The 15045-nt window shown below is 44.0% G+C and overlaps 1 protein-coding gene across 1 annotated transcript in view; it reads right to left on the minus strand.

Annotated features, from left to right (window-relative positions):
* Positions 1-15045, minus strand: part of LOC124595016 (protein singed) — a 329423-nt gene that overhangs the window by 82792 nt on the left and 231586 nt on the right. The window contains exon 4 of the mRNA XM_047133566.1: positions 9622-10036. Coding sequence (XP_046989522.1) covers positions 9622-10036 — 415 coding nt within the window. The remainder of the gene's footprint in view (positions 1-9621; positions 10037-15045) is intronic.

A 15045-nucleotide genomic window follows, 5' to 3' on the forward strand; every position in this document is an offset into this window, starting at 1 on the left:
CAGAGTTCTCCAATGCAGTGCTATGAAGAGTACGGCCAAAAAGGGAACCCCTGGGCGTCGGTGAGTCACGACCGCGACGCCGTGGCCTTGGTGGGTGGAAGGCGACGCCGGCTCTGCGTTACGTGACGTGACGCGCCGCGACGCTACAGGGGATCGGGTGGCACATGCCAAGCGGCGCACCTCTGTACCAGCCAACACGCACATACTAAGTGGCGTGTCAACACTCAGCGAAGCACTGTCTCAAAACAGCACGGGGGAGGTGCAGATTTCAAGCTGCGCAGAGCAAGTCTCGATTTGCGTTTATTTATTTTTTCGGTATTAGCCGGATCAGGATCTTCAGGCCCATTCAGACGCCTCACATTTTACACGATAGGTATAAGTACATTTCACTTAACAACTAATGGAAATTCGTGAGGAGCTTACAGCCGATTTACGCTATAACTGAAGAGAAAAAAAAGGAAGAAAAAATTGAGTAAAGTGCTATAAACGAATTTAGGCTTTTGGTAACAGGTTAGGAGATGATATAACTTGGTCACCAACTATTTGTCTGCCCTCAGTAAGCCTCAATAGTGTGTGTCGGTAAGGTGCATTTATTCGTCTCACCTCTCCACCTGTTATACTTACTCCCACTGAGATATACGGTCTTTGCAAGATCAGGAACGTCATAATCGACAGGTTCATCTACGTAACTAGTAGTAATAGGCGCCGAACTCCTCCCGGAATGTAGGTTTCGCCTTTTCATGAAGTGCAGTCTCTTTGTCTCAGTCCCTCTCATTGCAGCCTCTGTTACATTTTCAGTCTTTACTAAGCCAACATTATTTGATACCTCCTGACAGATTACAACTGTGTGCTGTGTGACGGATCGGGACTCTAACCTGGAACCTTGCCCTTCGCGGGCATTGGTTGTACCAATTAGCTATCCAGGCACGCCTCAGAGCTTCACTTCCGCCCGTACCTCTCCTCTTGTACAAGGTTCTGGGTTCGAGTCCCAGTCCGCCACACGGTTTTAATCTCGGTCTCAAAACTATGCACACTCCACTGGAGAGCTGAATATTTCGCTGTGCTTCTTTGGATTTTATTTAAGGATCATATGTGGAAGAACAATGTCATGTCATGTTATGTCATTTTATGACCTAGAATCGACGGAGAGGCTCCGTCCCCGCCGCAGCCGCAGTGGTCCATAACCCCACGACGACTACCGCAGTCCACTTCACCCCTTCGCCGCCCCACACCGAACCCAGGGTTATTGTGCGGTTCGGCCCCCGGTGGACCCCCCAGCGAACGTCTCACACCAGACGAGTGTAACCCCTATGTTTGCTTGGTAGAGTAATGGTGGTGTAAGCGTTCGTGGAGAACTTGTTTGCGTAGCAATCGTCGACATAGTGTAGCTGAGGCGGAATAAGGGGAACCAGCCCGCATTTGCCGAGGCAGATGGCAGATGGAAAACCGCCTAAAAACCATCCACAGACTGGCCGGCTCTTGGGACCTCGACACAAATCCGCCGGCGCTCCTTCCCGCCCGGAAAGTCGTGCGTTAGACCGCACGTTTTGGCGTGATGAGCTTCGTAAGCTAACTCTTGCACAGATGAACCTTTCGTTCATGGTATCCAGATTGCAATATACAACGGCGCCCGGGAGAATGCCATCTTACTTGACTTCCAGGGAGCATTCGATACGGTCCGTACTATTGCTTGTTACCCAGTATCAGACAGAATGTTGACTCCACATCAGATTTCTTACTGATGTAAAAGAAACTTCGTATGTGCTCCCACAGCTTTTGTGTTTCACAGAGCCATTACTATTTACAATATGTATACGCTAGCTGATCGAAAGTATCTGGACACCACTATGTAATGCGGAACAGACCACTAGACGTCACGAGAGCTGTATCCACCAGTATAAAAGGAGGCGGAGTATCGAGCTCTCAGTGGAGGTGCAGTAACACCAGAATGGTTCGGTCAAGAGAGGTCACTGTCTTGGAATGTCGATTAGCCAGTGGATGTCTCGTAGGTAACGAATCCATTTGGGGCATTTCAACCCTTCTAAAGCTGCAAAAGTCGACTGTTGGTGGTTACGTGATTGTGAAATGGAAACGCTGAGAGCCACCCACAGCTACACCACGACCAGGCAAGACATCAAATACTGACGGACATGTTAGTCGAACACTGCGAAGGATAGCTGAAAAAAATCGCATGGAATCAGTGGAAGGAATCATGAATTCCCAAGTGCCACCAGCATTCCAGTTAGCCCAATGACAGTGCGTGTGGAATGGAGGACAATGGTCGAGGAACGCCTCAAGAGCCATACATTGCTCTAGTCAGTGCTAAGCGACGCCACTGGACGGTGAATGATTGGAAACGGACGATCAGATGTGATGAATCACGCTAGACACTGTAGGAAACCGATGGAACGGTCTGAGTTTGGCGAATGCCTGGAAAAGCGTTACCTGCCATCATTTGTAGTACCAATCTTAAAGTACGGAGGACGCGGTGTTACTGCATGGGTGCGTTTTCCGTGGTTAGGGTTTGCTCCCCATATTTAACTTAAAGAAACGCTAAATTCAGAAGGATATGAATACATCTTACAGCAATGTGTACTGCGTGCAGCAAAGGAACAGTTCGGAGATGTTAATTGGTTGTATCAGTTCAATAATGCACTTTGTCATAAAGCAGCATCTGTGAGGCAATGGCTCGTGGGGAACAACATTCCTGAAACGGACTGGCCTGCTCCGAGTCCCGACCTGAACCCAATGGAATATCTTTGGCATGCGTTAGAACATCGACTTCGCTCTGGACCCCAGCTTCCACCATCACTACCTTCCACGGTTTAGGCTCCTGAGGAGGAATGGACTGTCATTCCTCCAGAGACATTCACATACCTCACTGAAAGTAAGATACGACTGATACTATTGCCGAACAACAAATTCAAACTAAATTTAGTTATGTGGCCTCTAAATACCTGAGACAGTATTTTCTTTAACAATGAGACTCCTACTATAATTTAGTTTGTGTGTCAACATAAGGCCTATTCTTATAGAATATCTAAACTGCGGAATCGTACTGTTCAGTTACATCGTCATGACTTCTGCACTGTCCTTATTTCAGCAGAGTTTGAAACAATTGGTTGAATTAACATATCATTTCGATGGTATTTATTAACGAAGACCAATAAAGGAAAGAGAAAGGTGGTGGTGGTGGTGGTGGTGGTGGTAGTGGTGGTTGTAATTGTCCTTGAATTACGTAACCATTGCGGCAACTCACCTCAACCTCTCGATACCAGCAATATTCTACTGTGTTTCTGTAGAATAGCTAACATATTTATGTGAGAACATTCACATTTGATTTCATTGATGTAGAGGTACTTTGATACATCGATATGTTTATATTGCAATGATATTATTCTTATGTGTATTCTTTCTTTTGTCACTATGATCTTTGCCGTACTTGTAACTCTGATTTTTGGGCGCGTAAGCGGTTATTAGAGTCAAATCAAGTCTTGGACGTCATGTTGAAAAGACGCATATTGTAGTCAGCTTATAAAACGTGAACTTTAACAGTGAGGAAGATGTTTTCAAGTATGTTTTGTATTGTGAAGTGATGTTTTGTGTGTCACGTGATACTGCAACAAAAGTAATAAAAAAGAAGTGTAACTTAAATTCGGAGTGCTGATTACTTTTTTTACATCACCACTGTGCTAACTTTCAAAGGTTTAATCTTCAAGAATGTTTTATGAAACACATCTATAAAACTTTTGAATATCGCAGAATAACACCCGTGGGAAACATGAAAAGATGAGTGCCTAGTTTATCCATTATTTCATGAAATGACTTTATTAACTGTGCTCTAATGACACCTGCCACATAATATAACTTTGTTGTTGCCCGAAAATGCAGTATTTAGCAGCTTGAGCAACACCACAATAATAATAAATTTTTGACCTTTGTTGTGGTAGGGTTGTTAGATGGTGTTGTGGTGGTGGTGTAGTGGTAGTACGTGTCGTTACCGTCGTAATGGTAATGAAAAAAATGGGGGTGGGGGAAAGAGGCAGTGTGCGTTGGTTTCCAACCAGCTACCGTATGGGTCTGCCCTCTATTACGTTTCGGAAGTTCGTATTGCAAGAAAATCTGTTGACAGACACAGCCATGGAATTTTAGTATGTAGCAAACAAAAATGACAAATACGCTACTTGTAATTTAGTCTCTCTGACTTATAATTGGCCAAATTATACAACCGGAACGTAAAAATTTCTGAACCCATCGACGTGTCCTAGGTTTATGAATACGTGCCTCTACAAACTTTTCGAATTTGAGCAATGAGAGAGAAGTTGAAAATCTAATCTATATCCTTTTAATGCCAGCTGCAGCATTCCCTGAATTTCAGCTTTTGTGATTGTACTGAAAACGAATGAGAAGCTTTGCGAACAGAAGAAGGGACGCCGTTTTAAATTTCTTGCACAATATACCTTAACACATACGAATTAGGTAAAATAACGTGTTACGCACTTTAGAAGGTAAGCGCTTCAGGATGGACTGTACCTACCTGAATATTTATCATCATCGCTCGCACAATGAGAACAATTTCAGTACGTATCTACCGGACACATGCAAGTACAAATATCGTATCTACATACGTACAAGAGGAAGGGCGTGCGGGTTATGATCCCCGCGCCAGGAGAAATCGCAGTTTCTTTTATGCGTGTCAGCAGGCGCGTACAACAGCAGCCTGGATTACCAACACTGATTTGCCAACACTGTTCCACTTAACACACAACTACTATAGTGCAGTGACATGATTTGCCTCTGGGACTTCTGTATCTGTGTAACGCTTTCGCAAAGGCACTTTGCTTTACCGTGCCCCACCCCCTGACAGCGGACACCTCGTGGCGCAACCATAAGTCCGAAAATCCAGGGAGTCGACCTTGACGGGAAGGAACTTGAAACGTAGGCAATATGGTACGTTTAGCCTCTACTGCGCTGGCCCTGCACTTCCGCCACTTTTTTTTTTTTTTTTAACGACGCTGCCGCTTCCTGTAGCGTCCCCGTTTCCGCGGTGAATTCTGCAAGCCGTGGGAGTTTTCCCAGAGGTGGGAAACCGGCAGTAGCTCTTAGCCGCGCCGGCGGCAGCCAGCGGTAGGATCCGAACCGGAGTCTTACTGTGCCGTCGCAAACTGAAATACATTACGGGTACAAAATCATCATAAATCAAGAGTTGTGTGGATCTCTGTAGAGATATGTAAACCTGCAACATCGCTGTTTTCTGATTTTATTCATCCCGAAAATCTCTGTTTAGCCTCAAGCTACTTTTGTAATCACATATTCCTCCATTAAATTAGCATTTATCAAATTTATGAGCAAAGAGAAAAATCAATTTCAACTTTATGGCTGCGAAAACTGTTTCTCCTAGGGAGTGCAATCCTTTCTGCACGAAGCGTAGCGATTTCCGCGGCAAGTCGGCGCCAATTTACGGGATTAAGGAAAAACACATCTGGAGGGAGCATCTGATTACGGAAATACCTGTCACTGGCCAAGGACACAAACGCGCGCTAGTGACAAGGCGTCCAATAGGAAAATAACTGGTTCGATTATTGGCAGCGGGTGACGTGATGGTAAAAAATTTCTCTTTGCAAGACCATACTCTAATGTCTTGAAGCGACTCTTAGAACTCTCCGCAGTGACTCGTGGAATGAGGGCTTATGACGGCTAATTGACGTCGTTAATGGGACGAAGACGGCTGTTCACGTGGTGCTAGCCGAGAGAAGCGTTTGCACGCAGATTCACCTTCTCTCATCGCCATCACGAACCCAAGTTAGACATCATATTCTAAAACCTACACATCACAATTTCTGTTCAATAAAATTCTCCTGCGTACGTGACCGCACTTTCAATGTGTAAAAGTTTTTGACGGGTCGGCCACAGTCGCAGTTACAAATACACACAGAGGAAGGCCATTTGCAACAGTCACCGAAACACCGGAGAATTTCATACATCGTCAATACGGTCACCTACCCAGAAGAATTTTATTGATTGTGACAACGACCGCGGAAACCTACGCTCACATATATTTTCTGTTGTTTTCCTAAGCCGCTTCAGGCGAAACACAGTTCCCACAACACCACAAGGGTAATTCTTTCCCCTACCCCTCTACTGAGCTGTTCTCCGTTTGTGACTTTGCTGTACACTACATGAACGCTCTACATTCCTTCCGTGTCACGAACACCACAAAGAATGTGTGGCACACTGGCTACGGCCGATGCTGCTACTACGTAGCGACGGTTGATTATGAAATACAGGTAGAAGTTAGAATTCGATAACCGTGATATCTCAGTAGGTCATATGAAATATTGCGACTATTGGGTTTTTATATGAAATGTCTCCTACCGTGAAGTAGGCAGTTTTGGGATGTTAAGAGAGTCCACTACAATTTATGTTCACTGCCTAGATCTCGCTTATAGCAGCTCTGAATCAACATTTCTACGTAAGCTTAATCCTAACCATTCAAACGCAAGAAATGTTGCATCCGCAGAGATTTGCAGAAACTTCAAATGCTCTACCTTCACTCACGGATACTGGCGTCGCCTTTCTTTAACGTTGCAGGACGTGAGCATGGAGCTGTCTTCTGCAGTCGTTAACTGCAATGACGACTTCTAGGAAGCGTAGCTAACTTTAGAGTGTCTCACTCGCTAGCCTGTGACTGCGTTCTGGTGCCAGCATCCTTCTAAAAGAGCATGTAGGGTTTTACTCACAGCACAAACAAAGTGGCCCTCCAATTACGAGAATTCGTACTTACATGTGCAACTGATAAGCTTTCTTGTAGTCCAGTAAACAACAGAAAAGTCAAATAAACACAAAATAATGCTAGTGTAACAAACATATAGTAACCATTTATTCATAATCTCCGTTGGTGTTACGAAGAAAGATTTCATTTAACATTAACTGAATTCTTCGTAGGTCCTTGGCAGAACAAGACAACAAAAAAGAAAAAACTTCCTTGATAGTTCGAAAAGCAAAGTGCGTTCGTTCCACTGAAGACACGCTAGTGTTACTGCGTGGTTTCTCTGGATAAACGGTGAGCTATTTCGCTACTGCAGCCGGCTGACAGTCGCCGTCTTGGCAGAACGTGTCTCTACGGCGCCAATCATGATGTTCGCCACTTAAGAAGTACTGTCCCCATAGTTAAAAGCCCTTTTCATTCATTTTAAAAACTCAGATAAATCGCTTCCGTTACTCATGATATCCACACTCTAAGCGAGCACATATCAGCTGTCAGTCCCCTCCGTAGGGACTACTTCGCCAACACACGTCGATTGACACACATGAGCTTCGCTCTGTGGACCTCACTTCATGGGGCTGACAGGATGTGACTCGATAACATATGTAACAATCAAACCCGCCCTTGTCTGAAGTAGATAACAAATGAATGGTGCGAACAAAGGCCAATCTGTCTTTGTATGAGGTCTACACGGAAGGTAAGAGCCGTTTGCTTATATTTGAATGTTAGAAGCTCAGAACGAAGTTGCTTGCATGTATCGCCATCTAGTGATTGTTTACGAAGATACAGAAGTAGTTGCTTCGATTCAGCAGTAATTTGACTAAGGGTGAAAACAAACGAAAATGGCTTCGAAAATATTTTTTTCCGCAGTTGCTGAGTGAGTTCCGTAATTGGATTTTTTGTGCAGCTGCTCAAATTCATCAGGAGTTGTGCCCAGCTTATGGGACCTACAGTGTTGAGTGAAGGAAAGTTTAAACAATGGTGTCTAGATTTTACACGTGACCATATTGATGTGCATGATGACGATATGGATAACAGGACCAGTATCCATACCTATACGATTGTGCCACAACAGGATCGAAACCTTCAACCTGAATGGCGACTGGTGCTACAGCTGATTAATTTCTTTATGTCGGACGCACCACTAATTACACGATCGTCACGGGAAATCGCGAAGATAGCAAACTGTGTTACCACCGAAATTGTTACCGACCAACGAATAACGCAAAGAACGTCAAGAGGACGAGCACTGCTAGATTGCTATTGACAAGATGGAGATAATTTGTTTTCCAACGGTATTACGGATGACGGGACATGGATATCGTACACAGACGCAAAATCAAAACAGTAATCAGTAGAAGAGTGTACTGCGAAACGCTGACCAAACTGAGACCTTCACGAAACCGCGCGTTCACACAACGGTACCCTCCGTACCAACAATAAGATTCGAGATTCGGCATTTCCGTTACGAACTGTTCGATCATCCACCCCACGGTTAACGCATTCGGCACTCCGAGACTATTACCTCCCCTCGAATTTGAAACAACGACTCAGTGGACGTCGCGAGCTCAAGGTTGCTGTTAACAAGCGCAGTTCCCTAGTGGAGACCTACGAAGCCGAATTGAAGCAGAAACATTACATAAAGCGCTTGGAAATGAACGGCTATCACTTCAAATTTTAAACATTTTATTGGCTGTGATTCAGTAGCCGTACGCTATTTAATTACGGGACGTATATACAGTCATTTCGGTTGCACAAAATTTTTGTCAACTGACCACGGTTTCGACTGCAATAGGGCAATCTTCATCAGAATAAAAAGTTAGGTAGAATACATGTAATCGCACCGTGATTTAAAACATCTGAGCAAAAGTGCTCTCGTCAAATAGAAATTATATATGAATAAAAACTAAAATATGAAAGAATAACATAATTCTCAACCAGAAAAAATTATCTGTGGAATATAATTACTTTTAGAACGTGTGTGTTATGATCCATTAGTTGTCTCAGACTCCTAGTGACATGGTTAACTATGTCCCTCCATGCACTCCTGGACGTTGTTTTGGTCCCCGTTCTTCCGGGACCATTTCAGGTCTTTCTTTGATGTCCTCTATACAACTTCTACTTAGTTTTCTTCTTCGTATTTGTCCTATTCTTCCGAGCGTTACAGCTTTTTCTGATGAGTCTTCCGCTCTCATTGTATGCCCATAGTACCTTAATTTCATCCGGATTACTGTGAAAAAACCCACATTTCAAAAGAATCGATTTTCTTGAGATCCACTTCTTTCATTGTCCGCAACTCACATCCACACACAACCATGGAAAAAAAATCAGAGTTTCAGCCATTTTTATTTTAGTCAGTAGCGACAGTTTCTTTTAGCTTAATTTAATTGTAGCAGTTTTCACAAGTTGTGCCTTTGTATTTTCTCAGTCAGGAGTTGCTTATTGTTATCATACATTCTACAAGATATATATTTACCAATTTTCACAGTGATTTCTCCGTTTATCACATGAGTCTTCATTTCTGTTGTCAACATTTTTTGTTTTCTTCAAATGTAGCCGTAGAACAACTTTTTCACCTTCTATTCGTATTTGTAATGTTTTCTCCACTACCTGCCATAAATGTTGGGTGATTCGTATATGTTGATTAAAATGCGCCCCCGTCCAGTTTTTGTTTCCGTATTCCGATTCCTTTCCCTTCCACGAAAGTTCCTGTACATTCTTGCTATATTTTTACTGAGGATCTTGGTTTAAGACCAAATTTCGTATAATATTGAACACTTGTCCAGCTATGCCCAATTGCAACAACCGTTATTGCCGAAGTAAGCCGTAAGCGGCAACGGTAGGATGGAACTTACCTTGCTTGACGGAGACGTATCTGGCGTTGAGTCCGGCGACGAAAGAGGCCTGCGGCAGCGAGTCCTCTAGTGAGAAGAGCTCGTCCTTGGTGACGGTGTTGGAGCGCGACTTGAGGACCGCCTTGGAGCCGATGGGTGCGAGGTAGGCGCCGGTGCAGTCTCGCAGCGCCAGCTGGCCCTGGTGGTACTCGGCCGAGAAGAGGCAGTTGGGGTTGAGCGTCTCGACCAGCTTGCCCTCGCGGGACAGGTAGCGGTTGGTGCACGTGTGCAGCGCGTAGCGGCCGCCCTCGTCGGCGCGGAACTCCAGCGTGAACAACGTGTCCTCGCCCCACGGCACGTTCGCGTCCACGTGGATCTCGTCCAGGGACTCGGACAGGTGTGCGAACCTCTTGCGCCCCACGGAGCGCAGGTTCACCTGCAACAACGCGTTCTTCAGTTGAGCGGCGCAACCTCGTTTGGAAAGTCTTAATTTACGCATACGAGAGAGAGAGAGAGAGAGAGAGAGAGAGAGAGAGAGAGAGAGAGAGAGAGAGAGAAAATCACGATATCACGATTATTGTAGGCACGAGAGTTAGTTTGTGAAGGGGTGAGGCAAACCGCCACCAAGGGCGTAGTCACAGAAAGAGTGTGACCGAAAAATACAGCTCGGAAAAACAGACGGTTAGAGAATGATCCGTGAGAGCGTCAACAGAAACCCAATGGCAGCTCTTGGCTTGGGAAGCACTTTCGTTACAGGGTCAATTTTAAAGACTACGTGTAGCGTCGCCAGCTATCGAACTTCATGAAACTATAGGAGCTGAAATGGAAATATTCCATGTCATCCCAAAAAAAAAAAAAAAAAAAAAAAAAAAAAAAAAAAAAAAAAAAATACGCATTTTTTAAAACTGAAATTGGCTGAGAAAAAAAAAGTGTTGCATTACTTACTGAACGCCCTTCGTGCATATCGGCTGTTGATCCACCGTCCAACATAGCGAGAATGGATGCATCTATGTTGCTGTAAGCTGCTGTTATTCTAGCGTGAATGAAAGACAGATATACCGTGACATACCCAAAGCCTTCAATTTCTTTGCTTATCACTCTGCTGAAGATCTAGCCCTTGTAGATCTCATATCAAATGTCACTCGACAGTCGGTTCAACTGCGCTTCATTTTTATTAAACTTACTTACCAAATTTTAACATTTGGTTAAGCTGTGTACAAAAGCTTGCAGAAAGCTTCGGCAATTTTGCCAGGGGCGCAGAATCACCTCGGTACAACTTTGCACATTAGACTTTTAAGAATTTTTTGTGGAAGGTAATAATGGAATCGTACGTATTTAAAAAAGAAGGATGGAATTCAGGAGCTCGTTAAAACGAGGGAATCGAGATCTTGAAAAGAAGAGTACAGTGGTATTAATTTTGTTACATTATGTGGTGAATCTTTTCGCTAAGACAGACGGACTGACCTAAGTTTGCCGGCAGTACAATCGCGATGCGTACTGCGGATCCGTGAGCGCGTGGGTGGGAATTGGATGGTAATGCCGCTCCCTCTCTCAAAACATTTAACTACAAGCATTCATATTTTCACATACACGAATTCTAAATTTCTCAGTTAACTCTCGGCGAATAAAGTAATATGATAATTACAGAGGCAAGAAATCCTAGAAAATTTCAAGCTACATTTAACGTAGGATACTTTTTAGTTAATTGCCTGAGGTGGATAGACTTGTGCCCCAACCGGATGCAAGTGGCATTCAAGCCCGGTAAAGGCATCCACTCACAGGTTCATCATACCAGCTGCCAACACGAAGTCAGACAACGTTCCTGAAAACACAGGTGGAACCGCCAGCAAGCTACAGTAGTTGTGTAAGGCAAGACAGAAAGAGAATCTATTCCACCATGAAAATGAGACAGCCTCCCCCAGTTGCAGACGAAAAGAGACACCATTCCCAACATATATACGCTCGAATAGTTAAGTCTGCTAACCTGTGTTCACAATCTTAGTGCTAAGAGAAATAATGACAATGATGAATGCACGCTTCCAGTATATATTGTGTAAATTATGATGTTGTCCAAGTTGTGACAGTTTGTTGTTATTATAGATGTTAAATAAATTGCACGACACACATACTCTTTAATTTTCGAGTAAAAGCTTGTCAAACGCTGTAATTTATTTACTTCTCTGAACTGCAGTTTCTGGGAACTTATGCTAAGGTGAAGTATGAAGATCTTACGTAAATAAATTATTATTATAATATTTTTTGTATTTTATTACTAATATTATTAAAATCTTAGGCATCTGTGGCACATCAGTAGCTGTAGTGACAAAATGTTATATCAGGATTGTGAGGAGTGGACAGTAACGAACTGTGGATCGCCTCTCCCAGAACGGAACGCTGTATCCACCCCGGACTGTCAAGTAAAAAGATCAAAGGCGTTGTTCTGGGCCAAACTACAAATGTTAAACAGTTGCAAGAAGACTATTCCTTTTGTGTATTCTCGCTCACCCAACATCTCTAGCAATTTACGAAATATTAATGGTGCCTAAATTACGTACAACATCGCGTGGACACGATTCTGATGGTAAGTGTAGTTAATAGAAAACTTTAACGCATGTATAACAACAATCAGCTTTGCTGACACGTAAATGGGAGAATCACTGTTTCTGACAACGTAAGAGTAGAGTATGTCGCGAAAATGAAGCAAGCGCACATACTCCAGTTGAGCAAAAGAAAGGATATTTGCAGCAAGTTCTCCCTGTGAATAAATATTGCCGTATTTTCTTACAGAGACATCACTTACTTCCGGTGCATTAAATGAACTAAAATTTCCTCGTGGCCTGTCCCACACAGCAAAAATAGCAAGAGTTTGGATGCTTAAACGTATAAAACCTTGTAGGCTGAGGGACTGACCGTGTCTTTAATCCTGCAGCCCAATAGGTTGCGTCTCGAAATAAGCCGACGCGAGTCTACTCTAATTCAAGACGAGGTGAACTGTTACCATCAGTCAAACACTTTTTTGAAACACCACAATCGCTGTTCCACTGCGATATTTAGATTCTCGTACTTAGGAGAGCAAAAGTGCAGCATAGATGGCACAGTATGAGATTTTCCGATGTCAATGTGCGATACATGTCGTATATCAGGCTGCGGTTTGAAGGCTACATTCTAACATCGCAACACGTGCTCCAGTCTGCTTACATAAACAGAACAGTTCAGTTGAACCGCCAGTCATCAATGACAACGCAAAAAAAGAAAAAGCATTCGTCGCATCAGGCAGACGGAACGTAGGGGAATAAAGATCACAACCCCGTCCTGCGACAGTTCTATTCACACCTTCTTCCTGTTCTCATGCTTGATCTGTGTTCAGTTTTTGACGGGCTATCCAATGGGCCATCTTACCACTATATCTGGGGGGGAGGGGGGGTGCAATGGGGGAGTTTCTCTTGTGCGCGCTATTTGCTCGCCAGTTCTTGCATGAAAACTTTCCGAACAGATGGATCGGCAGAGACAGTCAAGCATTATGGCCACGACGTTCAACCAGAAATAACTCCTCTTGACTTTTTTGTGGAGTTACGTTAGCAAAGTCTTGCGAAACGAATACAAAAAGCTGCACAGCATGTGACGGAAAGATGTGTTCGCAAAGACAAGGGGAGAAATTGAATATAGCGTAGACATTCTACGGGCAACAAACGGAACACATCTGAAAGCGTGTACATAAACAACATTACGAGTTAAGCTACCATTTCCAACAAATCAATAGATGTATCTATTGTAGCACGGTTCCTTGTAATTTTTTAGTCAGGAAATGACTTTTTGATCACCCTGTATTACGGATATCCAGTTTTCCAGCTTCCGACGGAGGCTAACTGTATTAACTGGAGCATAACGGCGTCGTTCACCGGTTGCTTGTCGATAAGCGACGTAATTAACATTTACATCACGAAGCAGCAGTGAAGCGAGGACCAATATGAAATGCGCGCGGCGGGAGATACAGGAGGGGCAATTACAGTGGACATAAAAATATTAGTGGACGTTTTATGGGCGGGCAGCAGATAACCCGGGCCTTTGTGCTGCCGGCGCCGCAGCCGCAGCAGTCGTAAACACAGCGCGGGGGTGGCGGCGTGGGCAACGCAGGGAACCTAGCTGGCTGGCTTCCCTCTGCTGAAACAGGCAGCAACTGCGTGTGCAGGCCTGTGCGGATCTGCCGTCGCCTGATGAGTCTAGTTGACGTGCGAACACAACACCAATCACAGAATGTGTCATCTGCTATGAATGGAATTATATTTTAGGAATGCCCCTATCAGTCACCTGCAGGAGGAAAAATAAAAAAAGACAATAATAAAACTGTTGAAAGTACCGGTGTTTCAATAACTTCATAGCCTTGTAAACGTGGTGTTCTGCAGTCTGCATATATATTAACGATTTGTATGAGTTTTGTTACTTCTATCTTTTCTCCACACGCCATAATTTTACTTGCTTTACACACACACACACACACACACACACACACACACGGCGAATCACCTAGAACTTGCACCGCAAACATTGCGGAAATGGAAAGTGCTATTGATGTGCGGAGGTCACAGAATGGATTGGTAGTCTGGAGCTCGTAAATTTAGCCACTAAACAGACAGTAATAATACTTAGAAATTGTATTTTGTGCAAACATACACTTGTTTTTACACGGAACTTTCCTGTTGACATTAACAAACTAAAAATAAGGACAAATTAGAATTTCAAAAATTAGGACAAATTAGAATGTCAGTGGTGTTTCTTGCCGGATGCTAGTGCGAGTCGTTCACGAGATATCGTATTTTGGAAAGTTCCCATACTGACTCTTTTACAATATCTGTGGTAGTACACATCAAAGAACAACACGAGTGGACACATTAGTTACGTGGATTCTGACCAGTAACGAGACAACTGACCGTCACAAGTTGTGTTCAAAATGACCACCGGGAGCGGTAAAACACGCTTCCAGACTAACACGGAACAACTGCCGCACACGTGCTAGCATTTCAGCGGAGATTCCGAGCACACTGCAGTAGTATGTCGTTGCACATCATCGGGTTTCCTTGATATGCCCTTGTAGACAGCGTTTTTCGGCTATCTCCACAGAAAATACCTACAGGCGTCAAATTCGGTGAACGGGCCGGCCAAAGTACTGTGTCCTCTGCGTCCAATCCAACGATTTGGAAACAGTTCGTGGAGACATGCTATACTACTTCGTACACTATGGGCTGGAGAATCATCATGCTGGCGCCATAGGTTCCTCCAAGTCTGCAGAGAAACGTCTTGCTGCATCCATGGAAGATGCTCTGTTAGGATGTGATAGTTATGCTCGTTCAGTGTTCTGTCTATGAGAAACAGTTCTATCAGCTGATGGCTCACTGTCCCAGACCACACATTTACAATCCATGAACGCTGACGTCCCACCTGACGAAG

The sequence above is a fragment of the Schistocerca americana genome, chromosome 2 (assembly GCF_021461395.2).
Source record: "Schistocerca americana isolate TAMUIC-IGC-003095 chromosome 2, iqSchAmer2.1, whole genome shotgun sequence".
Lineage (NCBI taxonomy): Eukaryota > Metazoa > Arthropoda > Insecta > Orthoptera > Acrididae > Schistocerca > Schistocerca americana.